Here is a 17607-nt window from a genome sequence, read left to right on the forward strand (position 1 = left end):
TTTTGCTCCGCAAACGCTTTACTTGTACACGTTTTTCATAGCAGGTTTCCGCAAACATGCTGGCGAAGGGGAGAAGGGCTGCTGCTGCACTAGAGTTGGGGGGGAGGGAGCCATCTTCCAGGGGCGTAGAGAGTCTAGTGGCTGGCCCACGAACTCTGGGGGAGGGGGCGTGCGGAGGGTCAAGGGGGCTGCTTTCCTTGGGAGTCGGGGCTGGTGCCCCCTCGGCCCTCCTTCCCACCCGCCCGGCTACCCTGCCCTCTTTCCTTAGGCTCCGCCCAGCCTTGGTCCAGCGTCCCCGCCCTCCGGGTCTCCCGGAGTCCGGCCCTGCCCGCGGCTCTCACCCAGGCTGAGGGACCTCTGGGTGGACCCGAGTTTGTGGCGGCTGGGCTGGCAGGACTTGGGAAGTCGGAGGTCGGGGAGTGGGGCTCGGTTCCGCGTCCGGTCTTCTGGGGGTGTCCGCCCGGCCAAGTTAGGTATCTGGGAGTAGGGGCTGCGCGCACCTGGCCCCGGGGAGGCCGGGAGGAGGACAAGGAGAGGCTAGTCCTGCCCGCAGGTCCCGAGTCAGGGTTGGCCCCTCGGTGGGTCCCGCCCGGCCCGGGGCGCACCTGCTTTGTGCAGTCTGTGCAGTGAGCGCTCCAGCTCGGCGCCCGAGAGGCCGCCCAGGCGCGCGGCCTGGCAGAAGAAGGTGAGGCTCGCGTGAGTGCGCACCGCGCCGCTGGGGCCACGGGCCCGGCCCTTCCAGCCTGGGTTCAGCCGCAGGGCCCGCTGCTTCTTCGTGTAGTAGCTGGAGGGGAGGGGAGGGGAGGCGCCCCCGCCTAGTCAGACCCCGCCTCCCCCCACCTCTGTGTCTGGAAGGCCCGGAAACCAAAGCACGACAGGAACGGACCCAGAATTCAGGGCTCCCGATTCTGGGGCAGGAGCCTCAGGGCACCCGGCCCGGCAGCATCTGCTTCCCCCATCCTGGGCCCTGAAGCTGGGGACAGGGGCTTACCTCATCACTTCCTGCACCACTTTGTGGGGCAGGAAGCCCTGGCTCATCAGCTTGAACAGCATTTCTAAGAAAAGGGTTTGCAGGCCCTGGGGGTCATAGAACCGGCTGTTCCTCACCTGGCCTGGGGGTCAGAGATCAGAGGGGAGGGTGAGGAGGAATCTCCCCTCAGTCCAGGCCTTCCCACTCCACCAGCCTTGCCCCTCACCCAAGCACTGAGCCAGGCGGTGGCTGTCAGTAAGGACACCTAGGAAGTCTTTGAAGCTTACAGTTCCGTCACCTGGGAAGAGAGAGAGAGGAAGGGGTTTTGTGGGTGCCTCCTCTGCAGAAGGCCTACCCTGCATATGCTTTAGAGGCTTGTTTGCAGTTCCTTCCAGACATCAGAGAATCCAGTCCCAATTCTAGCCAAATGTCAATCCCAGTTGAATGGGGGAGAAATAGTCCCTGCCCTGGGGGATCCCCAAGTCAGGATTAGGATTAACACAGCAGAAATATGTTTAGGGGCCATGGGATAGATGTATTGATCAGAGCGGGCTTCCTGGCAGAGGAAACTTTAAAATAGGACCTGGCTAGGGAGTCTGTGGGCACAGGAGACATTCTCCAGGGCCAGAAGTGAAGGAGGACAAAAGGCCAGGGGTGGGGATACCCACCATCCAAGTCTGCCTGCTGCAGAGCCTCACACATCTCCTGTGGGCTCAGCTGGATGCCCACATTGCGCAGGGCAGCTTTCATGCTGCGCATGTCCACGGTGCCTGTCGGGCTAGAGCTGAACAGTTTGAAGATCTCCTGGAACGCTGAGGGCAGGGAGGGAGGCAGGGAACAAGGTGAACCCACACACAGGGGCCCAGAGATCGGCCCAGTCTAGCTCAGAATGGGACTGAAGACTTGGATCTCTCCAACACTGGGGGCATTATAACATTTAAAGAACAACAGTGGCTACTGTGTGTTGGCATTTGTTAAGTTTTCCGTTCAATTCTCATGTTCAAAACCTGTGTTTGGACATGTTGGTATGAAAAGACATTCAAAACTTGTGTCCAAGGTCACATCACCAGGAGACTGGGCAGGGCTGGCCGTTGGACTCTCGCTCTGGAGCTGCAATGCTCTGAGGCTCCAGGGCCCTGCTGGCACCTGGCATTTAGCAGGCACTGAAGATTAATGATGGTGAGTAAAATTACTCTGCTTTGAGGGGCCCCTGCCAATATTACAGTGGCACTGGGGTTCCTTATACCCCTGACCCCATAGCCCCAGATTCTAGGGGGGGGCGGGGAACTCAGATTATTTTTCCCTATCCTCTCTCCCAATTTCCTTCCTCCCTTCCTCCTTCCATGCTGTCCATCCTTCCATCCATCCATCCATCCATCCATCCATTATCCAAATACCTTTCTATCCACCAATCCCTCCCTCCCTTCTTTTACACACACACACACACACACACACACACATCAGTGAGCCCTGGAATTGTAAAGATTAGCCAATTAGCCTGGCATTGAGGAATGGTTACAATATGATTGTTCCCAATGGCCCCAGACTCTGGGGAAGTGACCCCTTGTAGTTCTGCTGTGAGTATGCCCTTGTTCTCCCCTGCTCCTGGCCCTGGGGCCCTCACCTGCCAGCAGCCGGGCTGTCAGGGGTAGCAGGTTCTCATCTGCAGAGCTGCTTCAGGAGGAAGAGAGTGGAAAGGAGCTTTGCACCTGCTGCAGAGAGATGTCGGGGCCAGGCAGGCCTTATTCCAAACCCAGCACCTCAGGCCCACTCTGCAGTCCCTGCCCTTACCTCTGAGACCCTGCACCTGAGCCTGATTTCACTGAGCTGGTAGCTGCAAGGTGCTTGAACCCTCTGGCCCTCCGGGAGCACTGCTCAGCCCCTGTGGCCACGATGGATGCTGGCTCCCTCTGGGCCGGCAGGGCAGTGGGCTGCTGAGGCCTCCCCTTCTGCATCCTGCAGGGCTGCTCCTCTCCTGGGTCCTGTGTGGGCAGTCTTCGAGGCTGCTGGGGAGGCCTTGGAGGCAGGGGGAAGACAGGGCTGAGGGGCCCCGGCCACCCGGGGGCTCAGACTCCAGGGACCCTGAGACCAGGCTCAGCTCTACCTCCTCCCAGCCCCCCCCCCCCCCCCCCCAACCAGCCTGCACTCACAGTCCCTTATCCAGGGGATTCTGCAGGCAGAAGCTTGTACCAGCAGACCCTTGGCCGGCCCTGCTTACCTGTACGCTCCCTGTGCCGATGACAGGGATCTCCTGGTCTTCTGCCTTGGGCTGCCTGAAAGGCAGAGTCACAGGCTCTGAGGCTGGTCCAGTGCCCCAGGCCCACAGCCCTCAGGCTTGCTCTGGGTTGGACTTTTACATCTTTTGGCAAGGGTGCACTCTCCCTCACCACAGGCCTGCTTCTCTTGGCAGGGCGACCTGCTGTTCTACTCTTTTGAGTTTCTGCTCCCCTTAAAGCATCCAAATTTGCAACTCCACTCCAGAAGCTAACACAGGCTGGCAGAGGCCCAGGGAGAAGCAGGCCTTAGAGTCCTGAAGTCGGGCCTTGGGAAGGAGGGGTCTAGCCCAGGGTGGGCCTGTGACCCACCTTACCCCAGGTCCCCTGGGAAAGAAGGATCTCCTCCTCCAAACCATGTAAACTTACAAATCATAGTTCACAAAATACTCCTGGAAGATGTTCCCCAACAGCCCAGCGCCTCCAGGGATACTCACCTCTGCATCTCCTCCTCCTTCCTCTTTCCAGTTTCCTGCCCCTGCCCCCCCCCCACCCCATTCCCAACTGTTACGCCTTTCTAATCTCACCCTCCTAGGCCCTGGGCACCTCCCTCTTCAGCCCCCTCTCAAGGCAGGGCAGGCTCTTGGGAATCTGCGAGGCTGAGCTTTCACTTGACAGGGAGCCTTGGCACTGCTGGGTCTGGAGGCTGACCAGGGCCCAAGCTGTGGCTCTGCCTCCCCCTCCCCTCTCTCCCCGACTTCTGAATTCCCTTCCCTGCTTTGCTCCCAGCTCTCCTCTTCCAGATCTTTCTCTGGAAAGACATTGCCTGTCCTCCCCCAACATGGGGAGACTTGTGCATTCGTGTGTGTGTTTAGCACATGTGTCTGGCTAACAGAGATGCATGTTTATGTGTGCTTGTGCACGTGGGACGTGTGGAACTGAGTGGATGTGTGTATGTGTGTGCCTGTGTGTTGTATGAATCAGCGGCTGGTGTGTGTGTGTCTGGGCTGCATGGGGAAGTACATCATTACATATGGGCTCTCCCCTACATTTTGAGATACTTCTAGTTCCAGGCTGTGGCCCCTAGCGGGGCAGTCCTTTGGCTTCTTTCTTCCCGTCCCTTCCAGCCCCTGGACATCGTGCCTTCCCCATGCCAGGCCCCCACACTAGACAGAAGAACTCCCTTCAAACTCACCTCCTTGCCCAGCCAGCCCACCCCCAGGAGGTCCCCCCTAAAATGATCCCAACACGGCTTCAGGCCGAGAGGAAGCCTCGCTTCATGACCTAAGACAGCCAAAGACTCAGAGAAGGTGCCAAGGTCTCCCCGAGACTGGTCATGAGCCTCTGCCGCAGGCTGAGAGGTCTGGACAGGTGTGAGTGAAGTGGAACAAGCCAGGGGCAGTGAGTAGGGGCCGAACATGGCTGGGTGAGCCTCTGGGGACGGGCGAGCAGGGGGGCTGGGGTAGCTAAAAAATGAGGGTGGGTTAAAATTCATACCACACAATATGTTAACTAACTAGAATTTGAATAAAGTCTTGAAAGAAAAAAAAAATGGGTGGCATCCCTAAAAAATTGAGACCAGGACGCCACAGCCAGGTAAGCTCACTAGTCCAGAGCGTTTGCACAAACAGTCTGAGCCGGAGGCCAGCACTGGAGGCTTTACTGGTTTTGTCTAGTCATTTCTCTGGGGAAGTGGGGGACGACACCTTAAAATGGATTTTCAGCAATAATGGACTCCCTTTCCTGGTTCCCGGCACCGAGCTGCAACGCAAAAGAGAGAGTGTCATTTGGGCCCCAGTGGCAGGGTCAGGGAGAGGGGTGAGCCCAGAGGCCTCTGCGAGGAGGCCCCCCGGGGTAAGAGGGCCTCTTCCTGCTGCACGCTGATAGGCAGCTGACCTTCTGTGGTGTCCATTTGTCACCAGGAAGCAAGGGCCGCTGGAGAGCCGTGTTCTCTCACACCATGCTCCACAGAGGGGTCCTGGGCCTGGGGCCATCAGGTTCCCAGCGGGGCGGATGCTAACTCAAACATTTCCCATGAGAGTGAGGCCATCTACCCTCTGGGGACCAAGCTTCCTAACCCTAACTTCCCATGTTGAACCCAGGTCCTTGCCTGGGCCCCGAGATGCTCACCCTCCATGGTCCCTGGGGCCTCCTCCAGCCCTGGCCCTGGCACCGAGCCTCAGTCCACTGGAACCTTGTTTCCAGCAGCCTTTATGAAGTCACTGAGTTTGAGACATCACAGCGTGCCCCATCCCCTACCTAGTCCCTCATTCCATTTCCACCCCCCATCCAGCTGTGTGAAGAGTGGGCCCGCCCATCCTGGAGCACCCCCTGTGGTGGGAAGCCGTGAGCCAGCCTCACTTACTCTTTCATGTCTCCTTGAGGCAGAGGGGACATGGCCGGTGGCTGGAGAAGCTTCACTTCTCCTTTAATGGTGGCCCTCTTGATCCCCGGCTTGCTGAAGTCGAGGTAAGGGTGGGAGAAGTTCTTGTCTTGTGGCTTCTGAGCTTTCTGTGACTCCCTGGCTTTAAGTGGTGGTCTATCTGGCAACTCCTTAGTAAGCTTTTTCTTCTCGGGCTGGTCCACGGCCACCTGGGTGGTGGGATCTGTAGAAGGCGCCTCGGCCTTCTGGGGTGGAGCTTTGATCATGTGCTCCAAGTTGGGCAAGTCCATCTTGCTGGAAGAGGCCACAGCCAAGGAAGAGGCAAAGTTGACCAGCTCTTCCAGACCGATGGCTGGTGAGAGACTGGAGGAGGATGGGTAGGGGTTTGGTAGCTGTTGGGAGTCTGTGGCTGGCGGAGCTGGCTGGGCACTGGGGGTCTGGAGCTGCTTCTTGGAGCACGTGGTGTCCTTGGGGACAGACTGCTGGCCCAGATGGCTAATGGTCTTACCTTTGTTCTTGCCCAGCTGAGTGTCAGTCATCCGTTCCAGGCTGTGCTCCGAGGCCTGGATGAGTTTGTCTGCCCAGAAGAGGTGCTTAGAGGTCTGCACACAGATAGAGCGATGGTTGGTGGACACCTGGTCCTCCTCTGCTGAACTCAGGTAGCTGGAATTTGGCCTGATGCTCCACTGGCTGATGTCAGGCTGCGTGTCGGGCTGCGTGTCGGGCTGCGTGTCAGGCTGCGTGTCGGGCTGCGTGTCGGGCTGCGGGTCAGGCAGCGTGTCGGGCTGCGTGTCGGGCTGCGTGTCAGGCTGCGTGTCGGGCTGGAGGGACTCTATCCTATACTTGAGTTGCTCGGAGTCCTCGGCCTTCGGCTCCACCTCCAACTCCAGTTCTGGCTCTAGATCCAGGCCCACCTTGTGTGGAGGCTCTAGTTCTAGCAATTCTTTCTCCAGCTGTAAAGTTTCAATTAAAGCTGAGGAGGCCTTGCCCCTGAGGTCCTTCCTGGTGCCAGTTCCCCGGCCCTCTCTCCTGCCTTCCTCCTTGTACTGCCCTACCCCCTATCACTCACTCCCTCCCCTCCACTTGCCTCTTTGCAGAGACCTGCCTGGGGCAGAAGGCAGGGTGGGGTAGGTGGTGAGGGTGGGTGTGCAAGAACATGCCAACACTGGCCTGGTACAGGGGCCTGGAATTGCCAAAGATTTAGGGAAGATGGGCCTTATAGAATCGAGCCCCTTACCTACTGCTTCCCCATAAGAGGTGACCCTGCCTACTGTTACCTTGATCTCATCTTCCTCTTGTACCAGCTGGAACTGGGGTTGGTTTTTGCTACCCCTACAACAGAAGGAGACAGAGTGGATGACAGACCTCCATGGGGTGGGTGGGGTGACTCTAGGGGGATGGAGGTCTCTGGGGCCCTCAAGACCCGCCCCCCCACCTTGTACAGGGGCTGGCAAGATATCCCTGGCTCCTCCACTCCCTTCACATCTCTGCATCCACCAAGAATTCTGGACTAGCATTTTCAATCTTTAGTGAGTTTAGGAAGTGCCTGGAGAGCTGGCCAAGTTGCCCCCTACCCCAAAGAGGGATCCGGTTAGTTGGAGGTAAGGCCCAGGGTTCTTCATTTTAATCAAGTATTCCAGTGAGCCAATGGAGCTCGCTTGGAGAATCAGTGCCCAGAAGTTGGCTCTCTATGGATGAGGAAGCCCAAGGCAATGCCCTCCTCCTGACTTGCCCAACCTCAGCTTGGCAGATCTGAAAGGCAGAGGATGTGTGTGTGTGTGTGTGTGTGTGTGTGTGTGTGTGTTTAGGATCCCTTCAATTCTTATTGGCAATTTGCTGGCACCTGGGCCAGTGCCCTCAGTGCCCAGCCATTGGGACTCCGTCTCCTTCCTCAGGCATCTACCTGCCCACCCTCATCTCGGGTGGCTGTGTCCTCAGAGCAAGGCAGAAGGGGTCTGTTCCCATCCATGTCCCCGAGTGAGCCCCTCCACCCCTCAGCCGTTACTAATGTCAGGGGCTGGAGGCAGAAGCAGAAGAGCGATGGTAGGACTCTCCCCACAACACTGCCCTTGGGGAGATTGTGGAAAGAAGCAAGAGGAAAGGAGATCCTGGGTTGGGGGTGTGTGAAAACTTGGCAGTGGTGGCAAGGGGTAAGGGTTGGTGGGCCTGGAGGGTGAGGAGTTGGCTCTCACTGTGTATCCACAATGTCCACTGACTCCTTGCCACAGCAGGGAAATCCACTGGCACCTGGCAGGGAGAAGGAGTTGAGGGCAGAGGAGCTGTAGGTGGGGACCTCCCTGGAGGGTTCTGGAGCCAGGGCAGGTGCTGCTGCTCCAGCTACCCCTTCCCTCCCTCCCTCCCTATCCTGCATCTCAGCCCTTTCCCTCCCCCTCTTCCATACTGCCCCTTGCTCCCTGCTCTGTCTGGTGTCACCAGCCCTGCCCTTCACATCTGTGCCCCTCCATGCTCAAATCTGCCTTTCCTTTATCTCTCCCCTATCCGTCACCGTCCTCCACAAGGATGGATGCTAACTGGCTTCACTGCCATTATGGAGTGCTGCCAGCCCAAGCATTGTGTTGGGCACTTTCTGTGCTTTATTTCATTAATTCAACACACACAAAAAATGAGAAGAGGTTCATTTGCTCAAGGTCTCTCATCTGATGGTTGCCGACATTAGGAACTGAATGCAGGTTTGACTGAAGAAATTCTTAACTCTCTACTCAGGAGTCTGTGACTGCGTGGGGACCCGCCCCCCCCAACCTTCCATTCCTACTCCTCTGCCACCTTTCTCCACTCTTCTCTGGCCAGGCTTCAGATCTGTCACTCACCCTAATCCTGGCCCCTCCTACCCTGAAGCCCTTCCTCTCCTCCAGACTTTTCACCCTATCACATCCTGGGGTCACCCACACCCCAGTGCAGGCCAAGGTTCTCACTCCTAGGCAGATCTGAGGTGACGCTGACAGCAATCTGATTTCTGAGTTCCCATCATTCTCTGCAGAAGAGACTGAACAACACCTTGGGGAAGGTTTCCCTACCCCAGTAACCTCCCTGGAGGTTTGTATCTTTTACTGAAGAAGCTGCTTTTTCATCCTCTGGGGGGTTGGAGCACCAGGCTGTCCCATTCTCTCTTCCCTGGGATAGTAGATGAGGGTTGATCGTGGACCTGTCATGGCACTGAGAAAGCTGGATCCCCCGAGCCTCAAGTGTGGCAGGAAATGACAGCCTCAGCTCTGGCTAAGAATTGCTCCCAGAATTATATCCAAAGGATCAGAATGTGCCATGGCCTCTTTCTAGAAATGTAGAGGCTGTTTCTGCATCTAGGATTTGGGCACATCCACATTCCTCCTGGGCCTGGGCACCTTGGATCAGCCGCATGGCCAGGCTAAGAATGTACTTTCACGGATAGGCTCCCAAGAGCCAGCTCAGTGGTCTCTGGAATCTTCTACCAACTTGACTGCCACGTTCTCTTGGCTTCTTCCCCACGTCTCTCCATTTCCAGCTCAAATCTACCCTCCAGTGCTGCTTTTCTCCAGGCCTCTTGGCTCAGAGCCTTCCTTTGTTCACTTTTCAAAATTTCCCTGGACAATAATCAACACCCATGGAAGCCTAAAACCCTTCCATGGAGAGCAACTGGGTGTGGATAGGAAGAGAAAGTGTTATAGTATGAACCTCATCATGGCACTAGGGGTTGAAAGCAAAAGTCTGAGGTTGACTCGACTAGGGACCTCTATGCCCAACTTGGGAATGTTCTATTAGGGATTCAGGTGACCTTCTGTAGTGTGTGAAATAATTTTAGTTTCCAACTTCTGATTGTTGTGTATAGAGTTGTATGTCCTGTAACCATCCTAAAGTCCTATCAGTTCTAGTTTTTTGTTTTGTTTTGTAGATTCCATAGAGTGCTCTACATAAACAATGTGTATGACTAGGGCGCCTGGCTGGCTGTCAGTAGAGCGTGTGACTCTTGATCTCAGGGTCATGGGTTCAAGCCCCATGTTGGGCGTAGAGATTACTTAAACAATTTTAAAAAATTATGTGTGTGACTCAAGAGAGTTTTACTTCTTCCTTCCCAATCTGGATGTCTCTTATTTCCTTTTTCTGCTTTAGTGTACTGAGAACAATGTTTAGTACAATGCTGAATAGAATTGAGAGTGGACATCCTTGCTTCATTCCTGACCTTAGGGAGAAAGCATTCAGTATTTCACCACTAAGTATGATGTTGGCTGTTTTTTATGATGCCCTTTATCATGTTGAGGAAAGTTCCCTTTTATTCCTAGTTCACTTAGTTTTTACAAATTTTTATTCTTTTTAGAGAGAGAGAGTGTGTGTGTATACAAAGGCAGGGGAGGGACAGAAGGAGAGAGGGACTCCTGAGCAGACTCCGTGCTCAGCACAGAGCCTGATGGTGGGCTTGATCCCACGACCCTGAGATCATGACCTGAGCTGAAATTGAGTTGGACACTTAACTGGCTGAGCCACCCAGGCTCCCTTTAGTTCACTTAGTTTTTAGTTAGAAGAGATGTTAGATTTTGTCTGATGCCTTTTCTGCATTTATTGAGAGGATTATAGTTTTTCTGTTATATTCTTTTGTTTTTATTTTATTTTTTAGTAATCTCCTCACCCAATGTGGGGCTCTAACTCATGACCCTGAGATCAAGAGTCACATGCTATTCTGACTGAGCCAGCCAGGTGCCCCTGTTTTTCTTTTATATTCTGTTATTATATGTTATATATAAGATGCTATAACATGAATAATGTTATATGTTATTGTTAATAATTCTCTTATTTATGGTGAAGTAAGTTTTTTTTTTTTGTAAGTTTTGAATGTTAAAATCAATCTTACATCCCTGAGATGAATCTCATTTGGTCATAACGTATTATCATTTTATACAGTGTTGAATTTGATTTGCTAACTTTTTAAAAGAAATCTCACATGAGGTTCATGAAGTATATTGGTGTATAATTTTCTTACATTGTCTTTGTCAGACTTTGATATTAGAACAATGTTGGCCTCATAGAATGAGTTGGGAAGTATTCTCTCTGCAGTTTTCTGAAAAGGTTGTATAAAATTGGTATTATTTCTTCCTTATGCTTAGCAGAATTCACAGGTGAAGTGTGTGAACCTGAGCCTGGAGTTTCCTTGTCCATTTCATCTAAGTTGGTAAGTGTATTGGCATAAATTGTTCATTATTTTTTTATTATTCTTTTTATATCTGTAGATTCTGTAGTGATGCCACCTCTTTCATTTCCCATATTGGTAATTTTTGTCTTCTTTCTTTTTGTCTTGTTTAGTTTGGCTAGAGATGTCAATTCTGTTGATCTTCTTGAACCAGAGATATGTCTGTTTCCTGCCTGATCATACTAAAGTGACATCTGCCAGGGAATCAGTCCTGCAGTTCCCAATCAGCTTTTTATGATTTCACTCTTAAACATGAACAGCCAAGCATCACCAGATATTTGAGGAAACTTCCCACATGCAATTGACAGATTAAGAGAAAAGATGACTCTAGATTACCAGAGGTTATTTGGGAAACAGAAAGGAGCTTTAAAAATACCTAAACCCTTAAGTGATTCTGGGATATAGATATTCAACTATAGATATTGCATCCAAAAAGCAAGAACAGGATGCTCTTAAAAAATTAGGAGAAAGAAAGAGCTTTTGGCAAAAAGACTTGGAAAATAAAACAGAAAATCTTCCCAGAAAGTAGAACCAAAGTATCAAGACTATGTGAGAGAAAATGATCAAGAGGCAGTACGGTTCTGAGTTATAGAAAGGAAATCCAGAAAGAATAGAGAACATAGAAAAGGAAAGAGACATCAAAATTTTCATGAACTGAATGATGTCATTGGCTTAAAAGGGTTCACTGAACACTCAGAATTATAGATGTCAAAAGATCCTTGCTGTGAAAGTTCATTTGCACCAGGAACAAAGAATTCTTAAATGCTTCTAGAGTAGAAAAACCAGTCACCTACAAGGGGAGAGGAATCAATTATACTGACAGCAGAGTTAGCAACAATGGCTGCCTTAAAAATTTTGAGGAAAATGTTTTTTAAAGTATAGGTTTATATCCAGCCAAACTATCATTTCAGACATGGAATGACTTACGAAATTTACTTCCTCTTTTTTTTTTTTTAAGGAAGTTATTTGAGGATGTGCTAAAAACAAAATAAAAGGTGTGAAACAAGAGAGCCAAGAAGGAAATAGTGGTCCACCCACTATTAGGAAAGCGGCTAAGTCCTAGGATGTTAACTGTAGAATGGCAAGATGATGAAGGGTTCTGGGTAGTAGATTTCTGAAATAAAGAAAACTTGACAGAATAGTTAACTAGATGAAAACTAAGACTGATAAAACCAAAGAATATAAGGAAAAGGCAACCAGAAACTCCAGGAAAAATGAAAAGCTGTCTGAGAAAGAAAAAGTAACTGTGGTACCTTTATTGGTTGTGCAGTCAACAGTAGTTATGTAGTCACAACAATTCAGGGTTTCAACTTTCAGAATCAACATATAAATAAAAATTGAAAAACATAGTTGTGGTTATAGGACAATGTAAGTGTTACCAACCTTGATAAAAATACAGGTTAGAGTTGTTGGGAGGTGGGAGGGCAGGAGGAAAGCTGAAGGGAAAGGTAGGGGCACTAAAAACTTCATCTTACTATGTGTGGTATCAAAAGATATTGTCTAAAGTGATGAAAAATAAAGATATAAGTATATTAAACTTACAAAAGCATCAGCAGACTAAAAATGATGTTGGGAGGATGGGGAAGGGTGGATCCATTAGAGCAGGAAGGTGATAATGTCTAGAACTGATAAACCAAGAAAGATAGCTTGTAGAAAGATAAGAAGGTAATTAGAAAAACAGTTCAAATGAAACAATTGTGGTTGTTCTGAGGAGTGAGACTGGGGGTGTGCTATAGAGGATACTTGCTTTTCATCACCGAGTAAACTCTTCAGTGCTATTTAATCACATGCATAAATTTCTTTGATAAAATTAAATGTTGAGCCCTTGAATAAGGGCCATGCACTGTTCTAGGGGACACAGTGATGAACACACACAGCCTCTGCCCTCTTGGGGCTTCCAAGCCTGTGGCTGGGACCACAGAAGCTCCTCCAATCTCTATTTATTATTCCCACTTCTCCTAAGCTCTAGACTCAAACTCCAGTCACCAACTGCACATCTCTCCCTAAAGGTATCTCTCGCTGGTTAGGGCCTTAGATGTCTCCTATCTCTGAAATGTTCCTTGCTTTCTGTTGTGATGATGCTCAGGGCTTTGCTTTCTGGAGACCTTCAGAGCTCCAACCCTTGCGTCTATCTCCTCCAGTTGCCTCCACCCACTCCCTGCAGACCTCTGAGCACAGGACCTCTTGCTGACCCTTATTAGAGCTGGGCAGACTGTGTGGGCTGCCCATTTTGAATCTCTGATCTGCTACACACAGAGTCTGCAAGGTGGATGCTCAGCAAAAGTCTGTGCAAAGAAATGAATTCTTCATCCTTCTCACCCTGCCAGACCATGTGGCTTGTCCTCTATTTTTCACCTCAAGTTCACACTCTTATATGTCCAGATTCGAGTGTGGCCCGCATGATTTGTATGCCTGACCCATCTTCCTTTCTAATCACTCAGATCTTGATCACCCCCTCTTCCCCTGATAATCCTTTATGCTAACACCCAAATTAGAAACCTGGGTTGTGACCCCCCTCACATCTCCAGCTTGACTTCCCCTACCTCTGATGTTGACCTTTTGTACAGGTCCCTTTCTCCATCCCTACTGCTTCTCCTCACCTCCCAACACCAAAGTCAACACAAACCTAGGACTGACTACCTTCTGGCTGAGTGCTTCCCATTTTGCCTCCTCTTAGCCACTCTGTGCCCATGTGGTCATGACTCTGCTCTCACAGATGAAACTGCACAGGTCACACATCTGGTAAGAACAGTGCCTTGACCCGAAGAACCCAGGTCTGACTGGCCACTGTGTTCTTTGAAATCTCTTTAGGCTTCTAGCTGGACCACTGCAACCATATTTCCCTCCAATTTGGGCTTAATGACCTCAGAGTGAGCCTGCTGTATCACACCAGCCTCTGGTCACATCCAGGCTATAGAGTGGCTTCAAAGATCCTGTGTGGTCTGCCCTCTGCCCTCTGGTTGCATCTCCTGGTAGCCCGCTCCTTCCTTGCCCCGAGTGCAAGCTCCCCCAAAGCAGCTTTTGTGCCTAAGTGCCTTTGCACCTATTTCAGACACTCAGAAAGTCTTACATCTGGCAAAATCCTACTCATCCCTGACAGGCCAACTCACCTCCCCGGTGTCATCTTCTGTGTGACACACCTAGCCGTCCTACCCACATTTTAATTTTTAGTTAACTCATCAGACTCAGGGCCTAACACAAGACTAAGAGCTGAAGGGGGTGCAATAAATGTCACAGGAGTGATTTAAGGTGTCTGCATAAATTTGTCACCCCACGAGTTTGGGAAAGGGAAAAGCTGCTCTCTGGTTGTTGGTTCTTGGCACATTTTTAATGTTGGCCCATGTCCTGGGAGAGAAGGTCCCAAGAAGAAAGCCCCCATTTCAGTGGAGACCTAAAGGGCACACAGCTTTTTGCTCATTGCTAGAGAAGAGTGCAAAGGCCAAAGGAGGCCAGTATTTGTGGAAGCCAACTGCTTCTCTCTGCAAAGCCTCCAATCGTCAGCCAGGAACAACTGAATGTGATTTGGGGGTTATGAGCGGTTTGGGACAATTCATGAGTCGTTGCTTCCGCGTGCCCAGAAGCCCTCCAAGAGTCGCCAGAACCTGCGGCCTTTACTCCAAGGTGTGCCTGCGTGCCTGTGCGCACAAGCTCGTGCACCGCGGGGCCCAGGCCCGATTCCCCGCCCCTCGCCCGCCCCGCCCCGCCAGCCCCTCGGCGCCCCGCCCCGCCGCGCGCCAGCCCGCTCCCACCTGTCACCCCCATGCTGACCGAGGCTCTGTCAGGGAGGCGGGGAGCGGGCTGGTGGCTGCTGCCCCTCCGCCTCCAGTGCGCTCTTTGGCTGGGGGCTTTGGGGGGCGCCGGAGATGCTGGGGGCGCCGGCGCCTGTGATGTCGCCAGCTCTGTTACGTCCCTGCCGCCCGGGGGGGGGGGGGGGGGACGCCCCGGATTCCCGGCGGCGTGTGGGCGGGCAGCCGTTGGGGGGTGGCCCCCAGAGGGGCCGGAGCGCTCCCCGAAGACGTGGGCTGCGGGGCTCTTCCCAGCAGGCCCAGAGGGAGGGCCACCGGGAAGCTCGGATGGCCTTGCTCCTGCCCCCTCCTGCGGTGCAGGACCCCTCCGGCCTTGACCCCAAGTGTGCACGTGTCCAGGCAACACACACATACATACTTGAGCAAGACTTCAGGGAGTGTGGAGCCAGATTTGACGAGGTGCCCTGTGTGTCAGTGGCATCCATCCTCAGATGGGCCCCTGCCCCATCACCCAGGAACCCACTCCTGAAAGTCACCTGGTCACTCAGGGCTGGGAGAGGGCTGGGCGATCTTTGTTCTGGGCTCCTGGTGTGCTCCCACCTATCCACGTCAGGACATTGCCCAGGCCTTCTCGACCTCTCTTCCTCAGCCTGGCAGTGTTTGACCAGGGACTGGGTGGGGCAAGATGCGACTGGCTGGAGCATCTTGCCTAACTGGTTTGAATGGATAGGGCAAATATAGGACTGGAAGCTCTCACTGGGAGGATGGTGGGAAAAGTAACCTCACTCAAGGGCTACAAACAGTTCTTGCCAAATATAAAGGGCAGCCTTGACCAGATCCCACCAAGAAGGCGCAGGGAGGCAGCTGTTAGTATCTGAGGTAGGCAAGAGTGGGGACAGCCATGCCCTAACACATTTGTCATCACCCCAAACTTTATTGCTTACAAAGAGTACCACCCGAACTCTGCAGTACCAAGGCTGCAGCTCTTTATGTGCTGGGGGCCGGGGTCTCTCCCTGGGGAGCAGAATGGCTCGATGTGGATAGCTGGACAGAGGCCACCTTGGCAAGACACGGGGATGAGCTCTTCCCAAGGACTCCCAGGGGACACCCCTTACCTCCAGGAGTGGAGGCTAGCAGGCCCTCACACAAGGATTCACAGTTGATTAATGCTACATGAGTCCTGATCAGCCCCCCCCTGCCCACTGAAGAAGAGACTGGGTTGGGGAAATGGGGTAGGTGGTGATGGTGGTGGGGGGGCTCATCTTAAAGAAATCCAGAGGTTTGAGGGGTCATGCGCATGGAGACAGGTCAAGACTCAAATCCCTTCACCCCATCTCCTGGCCTGCTTTTGCGCATGCAGAACCACTGACCTGCCCTCTTTGAGGGCAGCCATGAAAGTGCTTTGAGGTCATCAGAGTGCAAAGTGCAGTTGGCATTGCCCCTGAGAGAGGGGAAGGGCAGGGCCAGTGTGAGTGTAAGGCCTGGGCTGTGTCTCAGGAAGCTGGTGTGCACGATGTCTAAAGCCGTGGCCGGAGGGAAGAGTAGCGCTCACACCTGCTACTTTCTTCCACATGGATGAGATCACACCCCATCCTCAGACTGCTCCCGTCGGCCAGGGCACCTACCACCCTTCACTTCTACAGATGAGGTGGCTGAGTGCCAGTGAGTGATGTGCAGCGCTGGGTCTGCAGCCGGGGCTCGAGGCCTGCTGCCCTGGGAAAGACTGGTGGCCAGCAGCAAAGGGACATGTGCTTGGGGACTGAGAACCATTTCACTTAGACATCTGTGGTCCTGGGCGGAAGCTGAGTTCGGCTCTGGACCCGTGTTGCTACACCCTGACGGTGTGCCATTGTCGTCTCCCAGGGAGACTTCCCAGCATCAGGCATGGCTCCTTCCCTGACTCTGTCAGAAGAGTTTCTAGATCTAAAAAGAGGCTTCGATGGCCACAAGAGGGGGGGTCAGAGGGCTCCCCTTTAGCCCAAGGGTGGGTACGCTTGCTGCCTCACTCCTGTACTGGACCTGAGTATGCATCCTCAGGCACTTGACACTCTCCCACCTGCTCTGAAGCCAAGGGACTTGCTCACCCCTTCTTGACCTAGGCCGGAAGCTACTCTACCCTGACGGCCAGCAAGTGGTCACTGATCCAAACACGTCAGGTCAGCTTGTTGTCTAGACCGGGGCAGAGAAGACCATCTTTGTTCCCCACGGGAGGAGGCCTCCTGCCTCCCTCCTCCTCCTCATGTGGGCACGAGGTGTTCTCCTGGCAGGGTCTGGCAGGTCACAGGAGATCCTGGGAGGCATTCTGCTTGTCCCTAGGCCCACCGCTGAGCCAGGGTTGGCAGATCCCCAGGAGCGGGCTGAGCCTGTGTGTCAGGGTCAGCACTGAGCACCGAGAAGGCAGGCTGCTTCTAGAAGAGCGGAGCCAGTGGTGGAAGGCTGGGTTAGGGCCTATTCTCCAGCTGGCCATGCTTGACCCTCCAGCTCCAGGCAAAGCTGCCATCAGGGGCCAGGGTGCACTGCAGGTCGATGCCCGAGTCTGGCACCTCCATGTCATACCGCACGGGCTGCCCATCCTTGGTCACCAAGCTGAAGGCTGCGGCTGGGATCTGGGGGCAGAGCAAACCAGCAGGCCTGAGATCGTGGCATGGGGCTCAGAGGCTGCCTAGAAGGGCAAAACTGGGGTCTCCTGAGGTGGGGCAGTCTCCCTCCAGCCAAACAGGCAGTCCTGAAGGCATACTCTCGCCTTTAGTCCTAGAGGACTCAGAGAGTCTCACCTGGCCCGAGGGTAGGTCCTGAGGACTCTTCAACTGCCACTGTCAGGCTCACCCTGGGACCTTGGGGGATCTCTGAAGCCAACCATTCCCTCCTGTACCAGTTCTATTTATTCAAAAGCCTTCCTCTTGGAGGGCTGGGCCAGGTACACTGACTGCCGGGACTCTGCCTCTAGGTGTATACCTGCCCCCTTACCTGGCTGCTGATGCCAGTTGCGATGTCCCCCACCTTGACCCGGTGAAACTCTCGGATGTGCAGGTGTTCGCCATTGAGAGACTGTATCTGGATTTTCACACCTAGAAGGTAGGCAGCGGGACCCGTCAGGAGAGTGGCTGGAGGCTCCCTAA

At 53.1% G+C, this 17607-nt stretch overlaps 2 protein-coding genes and 1 long non-coding RNA gene across 18 annotated transcripts in view; 1 reads left to right on the forward strand and 2 right to left on the reverse strand.

The window, feature by feature from the left end:
- On the reverse strand, positions 1-14629 carry SPATA32 (spermatogenesis associated 32). 10 transcript variants are annotated; one of them, XM_077853585.1, is made up of 15 exons: positions 14492-14629; positions 7759-7813; positions 6844-6898; positions 6394-6519; positions 6303-6357; positions 6075-6266; positions 3189-3243; positions 2762-3010; positions 2595-2644; positions 1639-1782; positions 1197-1268; positions 992-1112; positions 606-784; positions 342-500; positions 1-155 (listed from the first exon to the last, which is right to left on the reverse strand). In XM_077853585.1, the coding sequence occupies exons 1-15, from the start codon at positions 14502-14504 to the stop codon at positions 19-21; spliced, it is 1662 nt and encodes a 553-aa protein (XP_077709711.1). In that variant the 5' UTR covers positions 14505-14629; the 3' UTR covers positions 1-18. The 10 variants fall into 10 exon arrangements, 6 of the variants coding, with proteins under 6 accessions (XP_077709711.1, XP_077709709.1, XP_077709710.1 ...); XM_077853583.1 differs by having other exon boundaries at positions 6075-6357; XM_077853584.1 differs by having other exon boundaries at positions 6303-6519.
- Positions 5438-17607, forward strand: part of LOC144286737 (uncharacterized) — a 25676-nt gene continuing 13506 nt past the window's right edge. For 5 of the 6 annotated variants that reach the window (XR_013354654.1, XR_013354656.1, XR_013354658.1 and 2 more), the window contains exons 1-3: positions 5438-5652; positions 6091-6225; positions 10660-10724. This is a non-coding gene — a long non-coding RNA (uncharacterized LOC144286737). The remainder of the gene's footprint in view (positions 5653-6090; positions 6226-10659; positions 10725-17607) is intronic. The other variant, XR_013354655.1, reaches the window with a different exon arrangement.
- The window catches only part of MAP3K14 (mitogen-activated protein kinase kinase kinase 14), a 47176-nt gene continuing 44971 nt past the window's right edge, over positions 15403-17607 (reverse strand). For both annotated transcript variants that reach the window (XM_077853575.1, XM_077853576.1), the window contains exons 15-16: positions 17456-17556; positions 15403-17094 (exon numbers count right to left, since the gene is read on the reverse strand). In XM_077853575.1, coding sequence (XP_077709701.1) covers positions 16930-17094; positions 17456-17556 — 266 coding nt within the window. In that variant the 3' untranslated portion in view covers positions 15403-16929. The remainder of the gene's footprint in view (positions 17095-17455; positions 17557-17607) is intronic.

Source organism: Canis aureus, chromosome 16, assembly GCF_053574225.1.
Source record: "Canis aureus isolate CA01 chromosome 16, VMU_Caureus_v.1.0, whole genome shotgun sequence".
NCBI classification, from domain to species: domain Eukaryota; kingdom Metazoa; phylum Chordata; class Mammalia; order Carnivora; family Canidae; genus Canis; species Canis aureus.

Coding starts and splice junctions, on each gene's coding strand:
- SPATA32 (XM_077853580.1), bottom strand. Junction 1,783..2,594: donor GACAGCCCGGCTGCTGGCAG/GTGAGGGCCCCA, acceptor CCCTGCCCTCAG/CGTTCCAGGAGATCTTCAAA. Junction 501..605: donor GCACAGACTGCACAAAGCAG/GTGCGCCCCGGG, acceptor CCCCGGGGCCAG/GTGCGCGCAGCCCCTACTCC.